Source organism: Alosa pseudoharengus, unplaced genomic scaffold (genome assembly GCF_046254945.1).
Source record: "Alosa pseudoharengus isolate Yale_2024_CS ecotype anadromous, Long Island Sound unplaced genomic scaffold, YU_APseudo_1.1 YU_APseudo_1.1_scf_15, whole genome shotgun sequence".
In the NCBI taxonomy this organism is placed as follows: Eukaryota; Metazoa; Chordata; class Actinopteri; order Clupeiformes; family Clupeidae; genus Alosa; species Alosa pseudoharengus.
The window spans coordinates 19,958,807-19,979,727 of record NW_027468620.1 but is presented as its reverse complement, the minus strand read 5'-3'; the positions used below and the strand labels follow the sequence as shown (position 1 = coordinate 19,979,727).

Sequence of the window (20,921 nt, the reverse complement as noted above, 5' to 3'; positions counted from 1 at the left end):
GTATAATGTGTATGTGTATATTATGTGTATAGTAAGTAAGTATGTATACTCTTTTGATCCCTTGAGGGAAATTTGGTCTCTGCATTTATCCCAATCTGTGAGTTATTGAAACACACTCAGCACACAGTGAGGTGAAGCACACACTAATCCCGGCGCAGTGAGCTGCCTGCAACAACAGCGGCGCTCGGGGAGCAGTGAGGGGTTAGGTGCCTTGCTCAAGGGCAATTCAGCCGTGCCTACTGGTCGGGGTTCGAACCAGCAACCCTCCGGTTACAAGTCCGAAGCGCTAACCAGTAGGCCACGGCAGTTTTATTATGTGTATTTATAATGTTTATGTATATACTGTATGTTTACTGTATGTATAATGTGTATGTGTATATTATGTGTATGTTTATGCCTTACATATTAATTCTAATGTAACTTAGAGGAATTCCTGAACATCAGATTTACCTACCAAAAAATGTATATTTCCTTACACATTACTGCACCTTTAAACATTATTCCATGGTCCTTTTAATGTCTCATTGTAATATCATATACGTAGACTCTATTGAGTGGGTTTAGCAAACAGGCTTTTCTCAACATAATGGGATCGTTTTCTATGATACAGCATCTGTCTGCTTCTGAAACAAGAGCAACCACTAACAAAAAGAGGCACAACATTACATCTCAATCGATGTGCAAACTAAACACAGTTTGTTTGCCATGTAAGCACAATGCTACAGCACCAAAGCCCATCTCAAATAAGCATGTACAGAGGGGAGGCTATTTGTAAACCTTTATGTCTACCTAACCCAGCTGGGTAAATTCAACAATAACTCCATTAATCTCAACGCCATATCCAAGTTCTGTGTCCTGGCTTTTCATGTACAAACCCAATGCCTGAAGGTGAACTGTCACTCACAAGTGGCAAACTGTCTTTAAAACTCTGCGGGCTCTACGACCGAAATAACACACTCCAAAAGCCACCGGGTCATGTCTCCGGTAGACTGTGCCAGTGTATGCACAGGGTATGTTTAAACAGGCACGCCAAAGTACAAAGGAAGCCAGTGCAGTTGGACAATACAAACACAGCTGCCCAAGGGGCGAGACCTTCTTTAGAGCGTCAACAATCACACTTAAATCAGCACGAGACCCTTTGATGTGGACCAATGGCCGTGGTCTATCATAACTCTGGGTGGCAGGCAGAGCAATCACGCTCATTCAAACCACTGCAGCACAGAATAATAGAGGCTGCAGGCACTTTTGAAAAGACCAAAATAAAAAAAAAAGAATGCACATGAAATATGTTCTTTATTTTAGCACGTCCTCTTGTCTGATATGTGGAGCTGGACTCTGCAGCGCAGCTACTGGTGTGAGTGATGGAACAGAGACAGGGGGGTAAATATCCTCTGACAGGAAACTGCAGGCTCCTTGGTGCCAGTCCAAAACAAGAGGGCTACCAAGCAAATTCACACCCGCTGCAGATATGAGGGATCATCTTATTGGAAAGGGGAGAGGAGGAGGAGGAGGAGGAAGAGGAGGAGGAAAAAAGCAAATGCCAAACGGCAAATATCTCACACCAAGCCACGGGAAAGGGGGAGAATGCGGACTATCGATCAGGAATCTCTCGGCAATAGAGGTGTTGGAGTCACCCATCAGCAGTTTGTGCAGACACTTTCACCACCCTCCCGCACTGAGACGCCGTCAGAGGAAGATGCTTCAGGGCGTCCTAAAGCACAGAATCTATATTCCTGCAACCCGCTGAAATCTGCAAAGTACCGTTAACGGTGTGGCGTGCCAGGAATTGTCAGCAGGGAGAGGATACATTATTCCTCTCCGTTGGACCCTTGGGCGAAAATGAGAGAAAAAAGTTTTGTGAATAAAAGGCAAATATGCTGACAGGTCTTGGAAACGTCCACTCTAACCCTCCAGGCTATCAGTTATGAAGTTAAAGGTTCTTTTTTATAACAACGTAATTTAATGATTTATGTCCCCAAGTAAAGGGGTCTGAAAAGTAATCTATGCAGACTTGTGAGAATAGAGAACACTTTCTCTATTCTCACACACACACACTCACACTGACACAATTAAACACATACACACACTCACACTTCTCTCTCTCTCTCACACACACACACTCACACACACACACACACACACACACACAAAGACAACTACATACACCCAGAGAATGAACTGCAGTCTCAGAAGAGGGACCTTGGCACTGTGCCCTGTCACTTCTCATCAGATTACGTAGTGGTAGCCCGCGTTACGGGAAGAGCTCCTCCAGCAGCTCTGCCGGCTCCTGTGCGTGCTCCCAAACCCTCTGGAGCCTTTCCCACGGCCTCATGTTGTTGCTCTTTCAAACGATATTGCAACAAGGCTCATTGGATATAAAATGATAGGACAACTTGTCTAATTAAGGGACCCCCCTTAATTGATACTTTATTTTTTTTTCTACTGGCTTACGGTTTTTCACCATCATTTTCACACTTGTTCAATGTTCTATCCACTTTAAAACTTGCACCTGTGCGCATTTGGTTTCTGTGCGAAATGTGATACAAAACATCTCATACTTCACCCAAAAGTTGCGATGCAGCAAATGCCATCACCAAGCAAGGTGTGGTGAATTCTGTACTAACACAAACTACTGTAAACTGCACTACTGAAACTTAGAGGCTTGACTGAAGCAATTAAAAAAATACAGTATTTAAAACTACTGAAAATAGACACAGCTGTACTGCATTATGTGAGCCATAATGCATCTGTGTGCCTCACAGCAGTGGTCAGTCGGAATGAAAATCAGTGCAGGTTGGAGGGAGGTCCCCATGAATATGCTGAGTCCGGTGGAACACTTGCCATCTCTGATGACTCCACAGAGTTGGGGAATGGATCAGAGCAGAGCCAAGAAAAAAAAGGTGGAGGACAAGGCAGAGGGAGAGGCAGTCCAGATCAATTTAAATGGCCTTTAAAGCTGGGTGGCACTTTGTTTGTGTGGGCGCAGAGGGTCACCTGTACTTAACCAAGCGAGACTCTGTTTAACCTTTAGACCCAGGTACAGCTGGTACAGCCAATAGTTAATTTAGTGTACAAATGCTGAGTATCCTTGCTAGAGACAAACTACCTGACTAAGACTAAGGAAGAGAGACGTACCTTTCCCCTTCCCGCTGTTGTTTGGGTCCTGCTATTATTGTATTATTGTAGCTGTCCCACCCAAGGCTTTGTATACAAATAGAGTTCAGGAAAACATGGCTCTTTACACCCTAGCTTGTATAGCTTGGTTGAGTGACAACTCCAACATCACTGTCATCCAATTAGGGTGTCCTAGATAAGGGCGTGTCTTTTTTTGTAAATGTTTTGCACTTTTCACTGGGTCGCATTTTTCACCATTGTATTTCTTAAACAATTCTACAACATTAAATCGTCAGTGTTTGGTTCGCAAGTTCATTCTGGTTTTTCGTGTGCTCTGGTCCTTCCCTGGGTTCAGTCACCCGAAGTGACCCAGGACCTGCTGCTGATTCTGTGGTCCTGCTCCGTGAGACCCGATGGGCTAGAGTGTGAGTTTTGCCCATTTCCATCTATTTAGAGTATTTAAACTTAGTTGTGTTTTTGGTACCAGACAGATGTCAGTGCTGACAACTCCCAGATAATGTCCCTTATTTCTCTAAGGCATAATAATCAGAAATAGAAAACAGAATTTACAAGGGAGTGCAGTCAACAAGATACGTCATTAAATATGTAATTCACTGTCAAAAAAAAAAAAAAAGAATGACAGCCAAGTCAATTATTTCAAGCAAACCCAAAGGCATTCTGTAGCCAATTTGACTGAATAATAATAAAAAGAACAGTTCCTTAGGTGCCAACGTGACCTGTTATCTCTCTTCATCATTTAGATTTTTTTGAAGTGCTTATTAAAGTGGCACCTGTTTTCAGGAGCATATGCCCTGAGATGTTAATTTAATAATGATTGCAGCAATCTGTAGCTTGTGTGACTATCCCAGTCTCTCTCTCTCTCACACATAGACACACACACTCTCCCTCTGAACACAGTCATCATTTTTAATTAACGCAGCGATAGGCTGGGCACAGAGAAGTGCCCTTTCTCACAGAGAGAGAGAGAGAGAGAGAGAGAGAGAGAGAGAGAAAGCAGAAGCTGATCTGTTTGCCCCTGGAGCAGGTCTGGCCATGGGAGGCACCCCTGGGCAGTCTGTGACATCTAGGGGGGTCAGGAGAAATGTGGGGGCCAGCAGTTACATCTTTCCACCAACACTATCTCTCTCTCTCTTTCTCTCTCTCTCTCTCTCTCTCTCTCATTCAGCCATACTTGCTCTTCAGCTTTCTCTCGATCCCCACCTTTCCATTTTTAACTGGTGACATTTACAAGTCCACTGTTTGAACAGCGCATCCCAGGAGACGTGGGAACAGGTGGGGAGAGGGCATGGGACGCTGGCACACTGGCACAGGCCTGACGAGACGCAGCCGATCAGCAGAACCAACTCCACACTCCTCTATTCAGACACAGACAGAGCTTCCATTTTTACAATACAAAATATACAAACCTTGTCAGATATAACACAACACTCTGCACTCATTGCAAGACAAACGACCAGTCATAGTTTCTTTACTGATGCCCATCACGTTCCATGCGTATCCAGGCAGAAGGAATCATACCCTCCTGAGAACCAAGAAAAAAAAGTGTCCAACAATTTCTTTTTTGTTGTGATTTCCTTTCTATTTAGGATTAAAAAAAAACATCTTACAATTTTTATTTTTAAAAAATGTATTTTTATTTTAAATTTTATAGCATGTCCCCTGTGGTGGACAAAAGGACCGTTTTAGTATGAAAAGGTAGCCATGGAAATAGACAAAAATGGACAAATTATGCTTTTAGTGGTATTAAATTAAGGGGAAACTTAACCAAATATAAGGGAAAAGGTTATTTATCCTTCTAGACTACTTTATTTGCCTTTTTGGACAGTTGTATTTCTTTTTTCTGGATTGTTCATTTCATTTTCATGTTTTTCTTTCATCTGCGATAATTCATTTTTTAGTCTTACTCTTCCTCGCTATCTTCTTGAGGCACAGGTTCATAGTCCTCATCTCTGTTTCACTCACTCATCACCTGAGAGCTCCAAATCTGACCCCCCCCCTCATTCATCCTATACAATTGATCTCCTTAATTTCCCAAAAAATCTAAATATTTTGGTCTTGGTATCCATTATAATGGACATTCATAAAGTCACTATTATTTCAAAATGTAAATAACTTAACTTCTTTCAAAATGAATCATATGATTCCTGACATTTTCATTAACAAGACCATATATTGCCATCATAATGAATGCTTAATAAGAAGACACTATTTGACTTATCTCTCCTCCTTCCATAAAATGTGCTTGTTTTGATGTCAACCATTTTTGAGAACAAGAAAGAGGAGGTTCCCAGCAACCCAGCCAATCACATGATATATCATTAGAAAGCCCAGGATCCTCTTTAAAAGACCACAGGAATTGATAGAATAGCTCAAAGGGGTAAAGGGGTATGCATCTAGAATATGCATCTTATGTCCACTACAGAAGACATAGGTCTATGGATTCGATCTCAGGAGGATAAACTAGATGTACCGCATAGCAGTACAAAATATGACCGCCGCTCAGTCCTGTACATCCTTTCCGCGAAAATAAATCACACTAATCAATTTGTCTCCATCTTTTACTCCATCCCCCACTCTTGAAACTTTTATGTATGCTTGTTTGGCATGCCTGTGTGTGTGTGTGTGCGGCTGCACAGAAAGTAGCCTACTGGCGCTGAAAAGGTGAATAGATTGTAGAATAGCCAAAGAAGTTGTAGCATTGTTATAAAACCTTTAAAATCTCTAAACAATCACAAGTAGGGCAGTTCATTACAGTTCATCCATTGCAACTGGATTGATGAAAGGTCACTTACACCTGTAGGCTACATTGTATTTGGGAAAAGCAAAAGGTATCAGCATAATGTTATATTTTTATTTATTTATTTATTTATTTATTTATTTATTTATTTATGTATTTATTTATTAATAAACAAAAACATCTCTGTCAGTTCCATGCCGTTTTCAACAGCTATCAAAAACAAAGGTAATTTTTGGATAGATGGATTTTTTGTGAATGTTTCTTCTTCTGCATAAGATTTTAGTCATCTTTAGTTCATGTGATACTTTATTGTCAATGCACAAATTAAGTAACAGTAGTCTGAAACGAAATGCTGTTCTACATACATCTAACCAGTGGTGCAAATAACTGACATGTCCAAATAGGCCTTGATGAAATGCGTCGCTAGACATTTTAACGGGCCAAAGTTGAAGAGCTGTTGTCCGTTGTTGTTCGTGCAAATATAGGCTGATTCATGTTCCCTTGCATTGTGTAACTGAGGTCCATGGCTTGTCTGGCTTTCACCAGACCAAGCTCAATCTTTTAAGAAATCAAAAATAAATAGCGGGCAGATCAGGCTGGGTTCACCCAGCCTAGTCCATAGGCGCCCGATATTGTTTAATTTTCCGATTGAGATATCCACGCTCTGGCTATTCTAAATGCAAAAATGCATCAGGGAGTTATGACAAAACTGTAACTAACAAACTAGATCCTAATAGATCCTAAGCTACAGGTAGGCCTATAAGGTAGGCCTATTTACAACATAAATTGTCAATAGGCTATGCTGGCGACACAAATAAAATCTCCTTTGGAAACCTCTCCTATGGCTTACGCCTTACAGTAAGTATCAAGCGGACTTAAACTGCCATATCGTGTGAAAAGTTGTAATAAAATTCACGCAGCTCCATGAGTCAAGGAAAGCGCGAATGAAGTAGCCACTTCTAAATGGGACCCACTACACAGTAGCTCAAGGTGTGTTGCTAAAGCAGCCATAATGAAATGAAGGTGTCATTGTTTGGATACTTCACACACACGTGCTTTTTAATCTCACAGACTACAATTACCAAGCTGGAATCAAAGCACATCGATTCCCCTCTCACACCCTGCACGCACTTCAAAAAAATAAACAGGCGTCTCAGTCTCGCATGTATAGGCAAAACTGTATCAGACCGGTGTAACGTTGGTAAATCTTCCATTGCACAGAATGATTTTTGTAGCACATGCAACAAATGACAGTCGAAAGATACAATTACAGTGCTGCTATCAATTTGCTTGGTATAGTTTTCTACAAATGCAATCAAATTGGCCTCCATCACTCAACCAACGCTAACGGTCACATTATTGTACCTAGGTCCTTATTGATATTATAAGATTAACGTACCTGCAGTAAAAACCAAGCATGTCCGATAAACATTCTCAGATTTATTTCGGCTTCAAGAAGAAATGGGAATTACATTTCATGTGAACATCGTCCTATCCTTATTAGACGTTCTCTGCGGTAAACTACAGTCCTTGTAGGAAGCGTCCATTGTTTTTCCAACCCACTTTTAACTTCCAACAAAATTACGTCTCACTGCAACGATGCGCCATCTAGTGGACAAACGACTACTTATCGCCAATACTGGAAATGCAGCCATGATGATGATGATGAATATTTGGCTTTCTTTTAATCCTACTGAATTTGTAATTATGTATCGGCCATTCTAATACCGATAGTATGTGCGTACCTGTGTGTGTGTGCATGTGTATATGTGTGCACCGCCATCTACAGGCCAATGAGTGTACAGTCACTAAATGTACACATAACCTACATTTTTTTAGACCCCCCCATGGATGAAATTCTACGAAACTTGGCATACCCCCAGAGAATGCCAGGTCAATCAAACACATAGAATTTGGTGCAGTTCTGAACATCTTAACTGAAGATAGAGGCGATTAAAGCAGAATGATATTGCATTTTCATTTTTTACCGGGGGGGTGCAAATCACAAATGAGTGATTATGGGCCAGGTTGATGTGGGCCCTTGAGACCAACATACCATAAAATATTCTTCATCCTCAGTGCCACGGTTCAGGTAGTTATTTAGGAAAAACTGCTTTTTTTGCGGTTCGGGGGGCCCAGCACGGGGGGGGGAGTGGCCCTAGCTTCGCTAGCAGCGGTCATATTTATTATGGGACCTCCACATAATCACAAATCACAAATGAGTGATTATGGGCCAGGTTGATGTGGGCCCTTGAGACCAAAATACCATAAAAGATTCTTCATCCTCAGTGCCACGGTTCAGGTAGTTATTTAGGAAAAACTGCTTTTTTTGCGGTTCGGGGGGCCCAGCACGGGGGGGGAGTGGCCCTAGCTTTGCTAGCAGCGGTCATATTTATTATGGGACCTCCAGCACTTCCCTCTGGTGGTCTTTTCCCCTGTGATCTCCTCATCAGCCTGATTTCCTGCACAAATCAAAAAACCGTCCTGACCTCTGCCCCCTCCGTGGTGTCCTATTGATGTCCTAAGCAGTGGACAACTTAAAAACAGATGGAATTATTCACTGTCGTTAAGAAAGCATCCCTGATGATCCACTGGCAATACCTAACAGCATCCAGTCCCCAGCCTCATCAGGTTTTTATTGAGCAGAGTTTAAAGAGGTGGCAGCGTAGTCACAGATGTCATTCAATCTGTCTGTCTGTCTGTCTTCATACTTCTTGGAAGGAGAAGCTTTGGACCACTTCTATAGGCAAAACCCTGTATTGAGTTAAGAAGCACTCCCTGAATGAACTAGATGTACCGCAGAGCGGTACAAAATATGACCGCCGCCCAGTCCAGCACATTTTTTCCACAAAAATAAATCACGCTGAAAGGCCTATATGATTCTAACTGTCTCACTAAATTGCATTATCCACACTCAATTCTCACTGGTATCTGCTAGACAACAAGTACCAAAACATGATTAGTTCATAGATTTCACATGTAAAATTCATTTTATACAACCCCACCTCCATCTTGCCTGTTCATAATTCTGAGAAATTCTTGAATTGTGTGCATGTGTGCATGTACATGTTTTGTGTTTATGTTATGTGCGTGGGTGTGTGTGTGTGTGTGTGTGTGTGTGTGTGTGCGCGTGCTTGTGTGTGTGCCTGCGTATGTGCCTGTGCATGCAAGCGTACATATGTCTACTGTGTGAGTATGTGTCATAAGTATGATTACTGTGAATGTATGTGTGTGTGTGTATCTGTTTGTGCACATGTGTGCACATGAAATGGGTTAACATGACCCCTGGAGGCAAACATACGGAAAAAAATGGTCATCCTAGTCCCTACAGTTCTAAAGATATTCACAGAGAACTGTGTCTGCCCTACCCTCCTTTCGGGGGGTCCAGTCCAGCGGGGGGGCTACAGATCAAAACGAAAAACGACGGTTCCATGCTATCCATGTGGGGTTACATGCCCACCAAGTTTTGTGTACCCCGGTCTTTCAGTGTCCCAGGAATCCTTGTTGGTGTACGTCACTAAATGTACACATACATTATTTTATTGTAAGGCCCCCCATGAACGAAAGTACACAAAACTTGGCATGCATTCGAAGGGTGTCATAATGATCCTACACTTTTAATTTCGTGCAGTTTTGACCTTGTCAGCCAGAGATATTGTGATGAAAACACCTAATTTTTTGCTTTTTAATTTTTAACTAGGTGGCGCTATACATGAAATAAGTGGTAATGGGATGGGTTGACATGCCCCCTTAAGACCAACATACATTAAAAAGGTGGACCTCCTAGGCCCTACGGTTCTCGAGATATTCACAGAAAACTGTCTCCGGCCACCTACAGGCCAGTTGGTGTATATTAACACAGATCAAAACGAAAAACGATGGTTCCATGCTATCCATGTGGGGTTACATGCCCACCAAGTTTCGTGTACCCCGGTCTTTCAGTGTCCCAGTAATCCTTGACGGAAATTTGGGCATGCGAAAAAGAAAAAAAAAAAATCTGACTAAACCTATATGACCGCTTCGCTGCGCGGTGGTCATAATTAATCCTCAAATACAGCCTACAGTTGGAGAGTCAGACTATCTGAGCTTCCTTTAAAGAGGCTTTGACTGCATGGTATGGATGTCTCATGTGTTTCGAGGACCAGGCATACTTTCTTTATAAGACCCTCAGTTGTGTTCAAATGGGTAGTTCATATTTGCACAATTTAATGATATAACATACATTTTTCAGAGAAAATGTATTATCATAGCATAAACTGGCTTACATTTAACACATGTAAGAGTCAACAATTTTGCCTGGGTGAACCCAGATGAACCTGTTAGCAAATTTTAATTTGGTTCTGCAGATTGGTCTGGAAAGGAGCCCTTTGACGTCCGTTTCCGAATCACCACAAACCCAGGAACATGTTTTCTTTAGAATTGAGGAAACAACTGCATTTAAGACCTTCCTTTACAAGAAAGCTATGTTTGCTGCACTTCTGAAACAAATTTGGTAAGACTTTATGCTGCGTTCCATTTGTCCACCTGAGTTGATTGGATAAATCTGTCTAGATGGGCCAAATCCACAGCGTTCTTCTAATGCCATTTTTTAACATACAAGTTTGGTAAGTAGCTAACGTTAACGTTTTTAAACTTACCATTTGTATGTGACATAAACCTCATCAACGACAATCCCCACCAAGTTTTCATGGTAGGCTACACTTCTGAAGAAAGCATATTCCTTCCTGTTAAGCATATTCCTCCCATTAAGTAACTAAGATTCAGGGCTACCAAACACTAACTGGAATTAGCTGTGTCTGTGTCTGTGTCCTTCATTCCTCCCAGCTACACTGCAGAGACTTCTAGATTCCTAGCTTCCCCAGGAGTACTTGAATATTCGGATAAAACTTCAGCTAAAATAGCTATTGTATGCTCATCTCATCCGTGGACGTCGCCATGTTATTTAGATTCAACAGTAGCTTCTCGTTGCGTCACACCTATACCCGCCTCAAAACCAACGCTGATTGGACGTTCGTTTGGTGAACTGCTCCAAATTTTCTCTATCGGAGAGATGCCAGACTGATCTGCGAGTGAAAATCTGAAACTCGCAAGATCAGGATTGTCTCACGAGGCTACCTAAAACTAGCTGTTCTAAAATCAGTGTAAACTACGGACTTCAATGGCTTATTGTTTTTCTAAAACGGTTACTACATATATCTGACAAGATTTCATAAAATAAAGGCACAGCAACGATAAATGTAACAATTTATTCATAGATAATCATTCTTCCGCCAAGAAATATATTTCCTCTATCAGAATGGTTGCCAAGCAACTTTGAGACGCAGCTACTCTAACTTTTGTTGTGGTAGCGCAGTAATATAGAACGAAATGCGGTCAAGGTGTATATTTGTGCTGGATTTTACAAAGGTATCGAACACGATTCAGCCAATCATAATCAAGGACCAGAACTATCCGTTTTAGAATACCAAGTTGTTTTCCCAAGCTACTAACAGGAAGTTGCAAATGGAACGCCCCCTGAAGTTCTATCCCGACTCATCATCTTGTTCAAACCCCGAGTACCCCTGTTCGAATTTCCAAGATGACTGCGCCCATTACTATAACAATAAATGAGAGCAATAGATATGCACTGTTTATTAGCAGTTCTGTCCGATTTGTGTCTCATTAAAGCTGCAGTTGGCAAGTCTGACAGATTAAGGGGACTTTAGCCAAAATGTTTAATGTTTACAACTCTCATGCCCCTCCCCCACTACCACCGAGCACCCTCTCATCGAGTTTGTGCTCGTCAGTGCGCACCAGACTGTACCAGACTGTAATTGACAGTCAGATCTCACACAGCCCTGCTCTGATTGGACCAGAAGAACCGGGAGCTGTGGATTTTTGCAAAACAAATAACAGTCTCTGGGTGGAGGTAGAAGTGCGGGTTTTTTTCTAAAACCGGTTGATTTATGTTGTTCTGTCGGAGCGTAGTGTCAGTTTCAGTGAATATGATCACTGAAGTAGAAACAATAGTGTTCAACCTCTATACGTGGCTATGTTGCTATGATGTTTGTTTGTGTAAAATACTGTGTAATGCTTTGTTACAAACTGGTATTGCTATATCTGGTAAAAAACTGCTAACAACAGACAACTGATAACAAACAATAGCCTTTTGTTTTGTTTTTCTTGTTGACAACTGAAACGCAACCAGCTCCGGTGTTTACATGAATGGGACATCATTCTGAATCACTTGTCATTTTATGAGACAACTGGAACATGGCATTAATGCCCAAATTTATGTTTAATTTCACTGCTGGTTCTCCCTGTAGAAGTCATAAAACAGGCGTTTGGACGTTTGGAAACGGGTGCCAATGGGATCCTTTCAAAACATTAGCAGCATCTATGAAAGGACAACTGGGAAGTATACCCAATCATTACATTGTATCAAACTGACGAAATAACTAGAAACAACACCTCAATCCACTATTTTTCCACTAGATTTTTATCCACTAGATTTTTACTGCATAAACCAATATGTCCCCTTTTGCTATCTTTTCTGTTTGTGCAGAGAAGAAACTTGCAAGAATAAAAAAGAAATAGCAATTTAGACCAATGTCCATCCACCCTAGTACACAGAGTTCTCATATGCAGGATGTCACTTATTTTCACAGAACTGGTGTTTACAAACACTACAAATACATTTACAGTAATCTTTTCCCATATGTGCTTTGCACATTTTGGATACATTTTATATCGATTCAAGTCTTCCCTTCCTCAAGCTTTGTGCAAATCTTTGTCCTGTTTTAGAGCTTTCCACTCTGCCTCTGCAGTGCTCCCAAACATGCTCTCTCTTTAGCATGAATCTCAGCAGCCTAATTAATTCGTTCTCATGAAACGCAATGATACCCGCATGCATGTGTTACTATTCTATGAATGGTAATGTGCCGAGTTTTCATTAAAAGGGTCAGCACACTGAACTCAGCATGATGGATTAAAATGAAATGAGAGTGAAGGAGAGGGAATAAGTCAGGCACGCAGGCAGGCAGAGAGAAGTGCAGGTTCAGATCCATCCCTCTGATTTGGAGCGATGGAGAGAGTGTCCAAGCTGAGACCCGGGGGGGAGGATGGAGGGAGAGAGGGAGAGAGGGAGAAAGGGAGAGGAAAAAGAAGAGAGAACAATGATGCATGATCCAATCACAGGGTGATGTTCACACCGCCGTGACCAAGTGGCTACTATAAAAGAATGACAAGGGGGAAGGAACAGGGAGAGAGAAAGAGAAAAAGTGTGTGTGTGTGTGTGTGTGTGTGTGTGTGTGCACGTGTGCGAGTGAGAGAGAGACAGAGAGAGAGTATATGTGTGTGTGTGTGTGTGTGTGTGTGTGTGTGCATGTGTGAGTGAGAGAGAGACAGAGAGAGTATGTGTGTGTGTGAGTGAGAGAGTGAGTGTGTTTGTTTGTATGTGTGTGTGTGTGTGTGTGTGTGTGTGTGAGAGAGAGAGAGAGAGAGAGAGAAACAGAGAGTGAGAGAGACAGGAAGGGAGAGAGACAAGAAGACGAAGTGAATTTTGACTGTGGTGGTTACAGAGATAGAATCTTGGATATATATTTGTGGCCCCGGACCCGAACAAAAACATTGCTCCAAACCAGCAGCCTCAGGCTTGCTCAAGACCTGCACACACAGTAGCATTTGCCACCCTGCAGTTTCACTGACGTTCAGCTCAGGCTGCGCTGCCAAGTATACAGTATATGGGAAGTATACTCGAGAATAGAGGTATTGTTAACGCTAATGCTTTACAGTTGACTGCACCAGTGTTCCTGTTATACATAACATAATAAATAATGGCATTTGGAGAGCATGTGAACTCAGTTCCTTGACTCAGAATTTCCAGCATGACAAGGTACGTCGACATAAGGGATGCCAAAAAGGCAATGAAATGGAATGAGGATTACATGCACAACCAAATGAAAATGACCACTACAGTCCTTTAATTTGGACCCTACATGACACTGATGCTGAACAAGCTGTTTTGACGCAAGAATCAGTTTCGCCCCTTTCTTGTACAACAACAAGTCTCTCAAGCAGTGAACAGAAACAAGTTTAAATTGAGAAGGTTTTTATACCTGCTGTGCTAGCCAGGGCTCCAGCAAATCAGGTGCTCACAGCCCATGGACTCTACCACAGCCGACTGAGGACTAAGCACCTGTAAAAGCCTGCAAAATCCTGTCTGTGGTAAGACAGGTGTGTCAAACACCTTCCCGTTCCACCTGGTTAAGTCTCTCACCCTGGTCATGCCAAAGGGAATGCCGGCTCCTCAAATGGGAAAAAAAGCACCTTGGCCATGGGGGCTTAGAGGGAGAACTGCCCGAATGTCTTTCTTCATTTCACAGCAATTCACTGCAGAGCTGACTGACAAGCATTCCTTTGGGAGTTAGAAGAGAAGAGAGAGAGAGAGAGAGAGAGAGAGAGAGCTGTCATTAATTCTGGGCGAGGTAAATATGGAGCTACGTCAAATCTAAGAGTCAGTTTCGAGCCAGAGGATTTTCTCCTCAGCCGCCAGCTGAGTTAGGAGAGCCTCCTTCCCCCATTTCAAAGTCAATCTACGCGTTTCCACTTTTATAGACTGCTGATGAAAATAGGCTGTGCACAGCGAGGAACTGCTCTGTCTCTACGTACGGCGTGAGATACATTTTGGAGCTGTACTAATTTTTGTCTGAAGGCTCACCAGGACCACCCTCCCCCTGAGCACCTAAAACTCTCACCCAGACCAAACTATGACAGGATACGGCAATGGATGTACCTCACCAATTATTTTCCCTGTCACAATGTCAAAGCACTGCGTAGTGGGAGAGGCAATGGGCAGCACAGCCATCCAACCCCCTCTATTTGTCTGATTGTGGTGGTGACAGCAGGAGCAATAAAACACGTGGCCAGACTACAAGGCTAGCTGGACACAATGCCAGACAGCCGTGAGCATTCTGTGAGAGAGTGTAAGAGAGAGAGAGAGAGAGAGAGAGAGAGAGTAACAAAGCCTCAGACATCTGTGGTCAAGGGGCGCAGGAGATAGGGCACAGGGCTCGAAGAGATAAGAAACAACGCGGCCTTGGGTCGGCCACAGGACAAGCAGCACACTGACATACAGAGCAGAGCAGAGCAGAGAGGAGCAGGGGGGAGGGTAACCGAGGCTTTCATCTTTATCTCCCAAACACACTTGCCCGGTGTATCTGGGAATGAATGTGTGGGGATTCTTTTAAGCACTTGAGTTTGGGGTCTGCTTTTAAAAACGTGGCAGAAGAGGTCCAGGAAAGATGTGATCACTGGGCAATTCAGATAGTTTTGTAAGAAACAGTGCCCAAGGTTGTGTTTGTGTGTGTTTGTACAAGCATTGTGTTTGTGTCGAGGTCACCTACACAAATTCTCTTGACACTTTATTTCATCAGCCGGTATAGGCTGCCATAAGTGACAATGTTACAAATATTCAACAAATCTTCAGCTTATCACATCAGCCTACAGTAACTCTGAACTACAGTACACCCCGGTTATCTGTCAACTAACCCTCCCTAACCCAGAACTGCTCTCCACTGCTCTCTGTCAGCAGAGCATCCACAGATGGCTTGTCGATTGCCTTTGGTGGGGCATCCAAATAAAGTAGGCCCCAAACTCCAGAGAGTACTGTATGTCTCAAGAACTGTGTCTATTAATAGACATGTTGTTGCTTCGCAGTCGCAGTAATTAGCCTCTGGACATTAATGACGTTTCCCAGTTTGACAGTCTTGCGTGCTCCAGCATGATTGATAGAGGGAGCCTGGTACAACACGATTGGACTGGATACATAATTCCCAGAAATGGGATTCTGACTGCATGCAGCATTGTCCGCATCTCCTTTTAGTGACGTCCTACCGTCGACTAATCCAGTGGACAAGACAAACAAGGGACGTATTTGGTGATTTTACACAAAAATAAAAACACAGGAAGAAAAAGGGTTCACATGTTGATTGAGCAGACACTAGCCGCCATATAAATGCATATTTTATGCTCTGTCAGCTGCTATTAAACGCACAGAGCAAGAGCTCCCGGAGAAGATTTACATAGCAAGGCTACACACTCATGATCGCATCATGAGTAAATACCTGGCCAATCGATCACTTCAAACACACACCACTTTCAACAGGAAGCATATTAAATGCACTCCGCCACTCTTCTCAGAGCTGTGCATGGTGCACAAAGGCTGTGTATTTCATCTGAATATCTGCCCAGGGAAATGGAAATGTGAATGTGACCCCATAACTTCAGATTACCAACACATTATTTTAGCAGTTGATCTATAGTAGGAAGACAGGGCACAAACTCAGCTCAATCTCCCAAACCTTCCATTGTTTAAGTGGGAGTGGAATAGTCTGTACTCTTAAAAAGTCATCATGAGAGGCGAAAGCATTAATCTGACATGGATGATGGTGTGTTCTGGAACAGACTGTACTGAGGCAGACTTAAGAGGTTGTTGGGTTCGGGTTTTTACGGCTGTAGATTGTAAAGATGTCACTCTCTAAAGTTGTGGATGAAGGTAGTTTTCTGCAGGGTGCGGTGTACCAAGGGCAGCATATGCAGCACTGAGAAAGCCTCCCTTGTACCCTCGCATACCATATGCACACACATACACACACACACACACACACACACACACACACAGAATACAATATGCAATGGACCAGCTAACACATGTCAAGGCTAGCTGACACATTCACTCACAGTCTCGTGTGCACTTGCAAACACACACACACACACACACACACACACACACACACACACACACACACACACACACACACACACACACACGTGCACACACACATGCACAGTGCGTAGTGTGTTCACACGTGTCAGTCCAGAGGAACTGCATGGCATCAGCACCTCCGGGGAGTGACTCCTGCCCGTTTGTTCAGCCAGTCACGGTTTGACAAGGCCCCTGTGTTTCACTTTCCCATCTCTCTCTCCACTATCATTCTGTTCTTATCTTGCGCTTTGTCCATTTCTTTTTTCCCAAAACGCTGAATGTCAGTTTTATGAGTATACAGGGTTCATGTCAGCTGTCTCTATCATTGTGTGTGTGTCTGTGTGTGTGTGTGTGTGTGTGTGTGTGTGTGTGTGTGTGTGTGTGTGTGTGTGCGTGTGTGTGCGTGTGTGCACGCGTGCACATTTGTGCCTGTCTACTGTGAAGTGAGTCTGCTGTCAATTTCACTGGCAGTAAAAAAAAAGCCAAAAACCCTTTCCCTTCTGCAGGCACAGTAAGAGCACATCCCTTCACCTACTACAGACACAGATAGGGTGAAAACAAGGGGGAAGAGAGAGAATATGTTTTAGAAAGGCTGCCAGTGTTTCTCTCTCACACACACATAGACAAATAGGTGCGCGCGCACACACACACGCACACACACACGCACACACACACACACACACACACACACACACACACACACACACACACACACACACACACACACAGTTAATAGTCCACTCCTACTATTCCATTCCCACTACTCAAATCTCCTGCACTTGATCATTCATCAGTTCTCAGAGGAGGGACAAATTGCCGTCTGTGGACTGGATTGGAAATAGACCACTTGAGTCCAGCTGACCAGGCAGAAGGCCTAGGATTGCCTCAGCTACTGTTAACCATCACTGGCAGACGTTTTGAGAGCTGGCCTGACCTGGGACTACAGAGACCGATTGCTCTTTTGTGACCTATTGCACGAGAATTGTAAATGCTACGCAAGCAGACCAGGGGAATGAATAATGACCCTGTTCCAGGACTTGAAGCACGGTGGCAGCTCTGCAGCTATGATAGGCCACAGGAGGTAATGGAACCCAAGCCCAGACCATGGGCTGCCAGATTAACCAGAGAACTGCGCTGCCAAACGAGCGGCAATGCAAGGGAAATGGCACAGCAACAAGAAATCATCGTGTATCCTGGTGTAAAGCCAGTGGGGAAAGTAAACATGTAAACCGGGATCTGTTGTCTTTTGTACTCCAGCACTCTGCATATGAAAGAAAACATAAGAAATGTTGGAGAACACATCTTTGAAGAGGGGATGTGATATACATGGCGGATCAACAAAAACAACTGTGCTTGCTTAAAAAATGCCTACTACAACTCCCGGAACACCTAGCACAGAGAAGCAAAAGCCTGAGGAACTACCTTGGAGAGATGGTAGTTCTGGGGGAAACCTGTGTGCTCTCCCCCATCTCTCAGGTGTAGCCCAAAGGGGCATTCATATCAGGATAAGGAGACTGATGGCAGAGGACATCTCCTGTGGACAGAGTGGGATGGTACTGAGAGAGAGAGAGTAAGAGAGTGAGGTGGATGCCTCAGCTGTGCTGTAATGATTAGGGTCCATCCGCTCAATGGTCCCCCTGGGATTCAATTTAATTCACACTGATGTAAGCCCACCGAGTCCACCATGTTTGTACGTCCTTCTGTTATATTTAGAGAGGCCATGTCTTGAATGAAGGTTGAGAAATCCCAAGGACATACTTGCCTTAATTTTCGTAATGTGCTAAAAATCATTAATGTGTTTCTACGGAAGAGTCTGGAGACCAAGGTGGAAGGAAGGACACTGTGCAATGCATTGTGCAACACCTGACATTCAATACAACAGTCCTTCCTTAAATGATATAACCATTAGAGATAGCTGTAATCAGATGAGCTTATTATTCAGTTTCAGAATCATATAAATTCAAATAACCCAGGCTGTTCAGGAAACATCTTAAAAGTAACGAAAAGGATGATTGATAAAACATGGTGTATGAAGATTGTAACTCACCTATAGTTGACACCACTGTCCCAACAAAGTAAAAAGCTCCTGTAAAATCCCATCTTGGTCTTAAAGAATCAACTCGAATGCCGGCGGCGATAGCAGCCTCGTAGTCCCGGAGGAGAGCGTTCAGATCCTGCAGGCTGATGTTGAATGTCTCGCTGAAGTTGAAAAGTGCCTTGTTCCAGCGCCCGTGGGCTTGGAGCTCCGAGGGCCTCTCGACTGCGGAAAACACCGCAGCACCGCAAAGCAAGTAGAGTATAATTAGGATGGCAAGAAGCAAGAAGCGGCCGTTGTCTTCGTTTAGGTGAAGGGAGCGGCAGCCTTGCAGTCGCAGTCCAGGCATTATCCAAATTTCAGCACCACCAGCGCAGGGGACAGCGACCAGCTCAGCACAGACGGAGGGAACGACATTCGCTTGGATCGCACTTAAGTAGCTTACCTTGTTCCTCCCCAAAGTGTTATGGCCATAGACAGTACAATAATAGTACAGTACACTTACTATTAGTTGTACTACTATTAGTATTACTACTTAGTCTTAGATTGCTTAGTCTACATTATAATTTAGTAAGCCTAAGTCATACCGCTATGGGGGAAAGCTCACACCACTTGTAGGTTTATTTTTTAAAAATCAATACTTTTCTCGCATACCGGAAAGAGTCCTATCACATCCTTAGTTATCCCTCGGATCCAGATGATCACCGTACAATGCAAAATTGTTCGTGATGGTTACATATCCAAGAGGAATTTCAAAGTGTTGTTGTCTATTAAATCCACTATGAATAAAAACAAAGGATCCTCGCAATGTTATTGAAGTCAGCTGAGTTGATGTCTTTACCATCTAGCATGCCACCGATGAATTGACCGCCAGCTCATCCTTTGCTTCGCTGCACCAAATAGTCTCCTCAGAAATCATGTCACTTTTGGTCGCAAGCCTTGTATTCAACCCGTTCAAATAAAAGGTTTGTTGAGGGGGAAAGAAAAAATAGTTGCGCTTCACTGATCCGGGTACGTCATATTTATTATTCACATTTGTTAATTCTTCTCTTTTCCCACAAACTCACTGTGTATCTCTGGCGGGATCTATGATGCGGATATAATGCGCAGCCTGGTATCCAAATGTAGACGAATTCGTCTGTTGCAGTAAATATTACATCCCGTAACAAAACTCATCGTCATCCGGAGTCCAGTGCCAGGCTTACCTCTCCCATACCAGTCAACAGGCAAGCGGTGAAAAACACCAAAAAGAGCGATACTTTCTTAAAAATTCAATTCAGCACGCATGTGTTCGGATACTTGTGACTGATTGCAAAGCAACACAATCGCGCCCCTTGCTTCCATGAAGTGAAGTGAATTCGTTGGAGAAAGCGAGTAATCTCACACGGTGTAGGGTACGAAAGATCGCCTTTCCTCCTACCGCTCCAAATGTGTGTCTTGGCCGAAATCCAAGGGAACTCACAGTAGAGCGACATGGTTCATGGTAGCCTATCGCTAGTTTGAATCAACTCTTCTGTTGTTTCCGATAATAGGTGTTAATGTGACACCGTGCTACTGCACCTTGTCTTCTGAGTTGTGTGGGACTGATATGATTCAGATGACAGACCCTGCGCTCCCAGAAGACAGAATCAACGTGTTGCGTTGTCCCTCATATCTCTGTCAGACTTTCTCTCCAGAAAAGCCGTTCTGAAATAAGTCAAACTGATGAAGGCGCATCTCTCTCTCTCTCTCTCTCTCTCTCTCTCTCTCTCTCTCTCTCTCCCTCGTGTTCAGAGCCAAAGGCGTTCCCAAATGCGCAAAAAGACGCTTAGCTGGCAAGAGTGGCAACCATTTGAAATCATTGTATTGGCCTATGAAAAAAGGTAAAAATTGAGAGTGTGGGACACCAATACAGACACAGAAGTAAGAATATCAAAATTGTTTGACCAATTTCACAAATAGGCTCATCAAGTGGGTCCGACCCTGTCAGGTTAGAATGTCATTTTAGTGATCTGCAGTTATTTGATTTACCGTGTCTGACGGTGGAATACTTTCAATAGAATAGACGTCAGTTGACAAGACTCATTTAGGCTATTTTTTTTTAATGAAAGTTAAAATGATCAATAGTCAATGGTCAATCGTTGAATCTAAATGGTAACATATATAAACCCAAGCATAACTGTCCAGTGCTTTCAGCGCAGATCAATGTCATGCATTGGCAGGTCATTTAGAACATACACACAATTATATCTATAGGTCATCGAAAAATACGGGATAGTTTGACAGGGACA

General features: G+C 43.1%; 1 protein-coding gene across 1 annotated transcript in view; it reads right to left on the bottom strand.

Annotated features, from left to right (window-relative positions):
• Nucleotides 1-19,000, bottom strand: part of kcnk12 (potassium channel, subfamily K, member 12) — a 26,425-nt gene extending 7,425 nt beyond the window's left edge. Inside the window, exon 1 of the mRNA XM_076285074.1 lies at nt 18,664-19,000. Coding sequence (XP_076141189.1) covers nt 18,664-19,000 — 337 coding nt within the window. The remainder of the gene's footprint in view (nt 1-18,663) is intronic.
• Nucleotides 19,001-20,921: the final 1,921 nt, after the last annotated feature.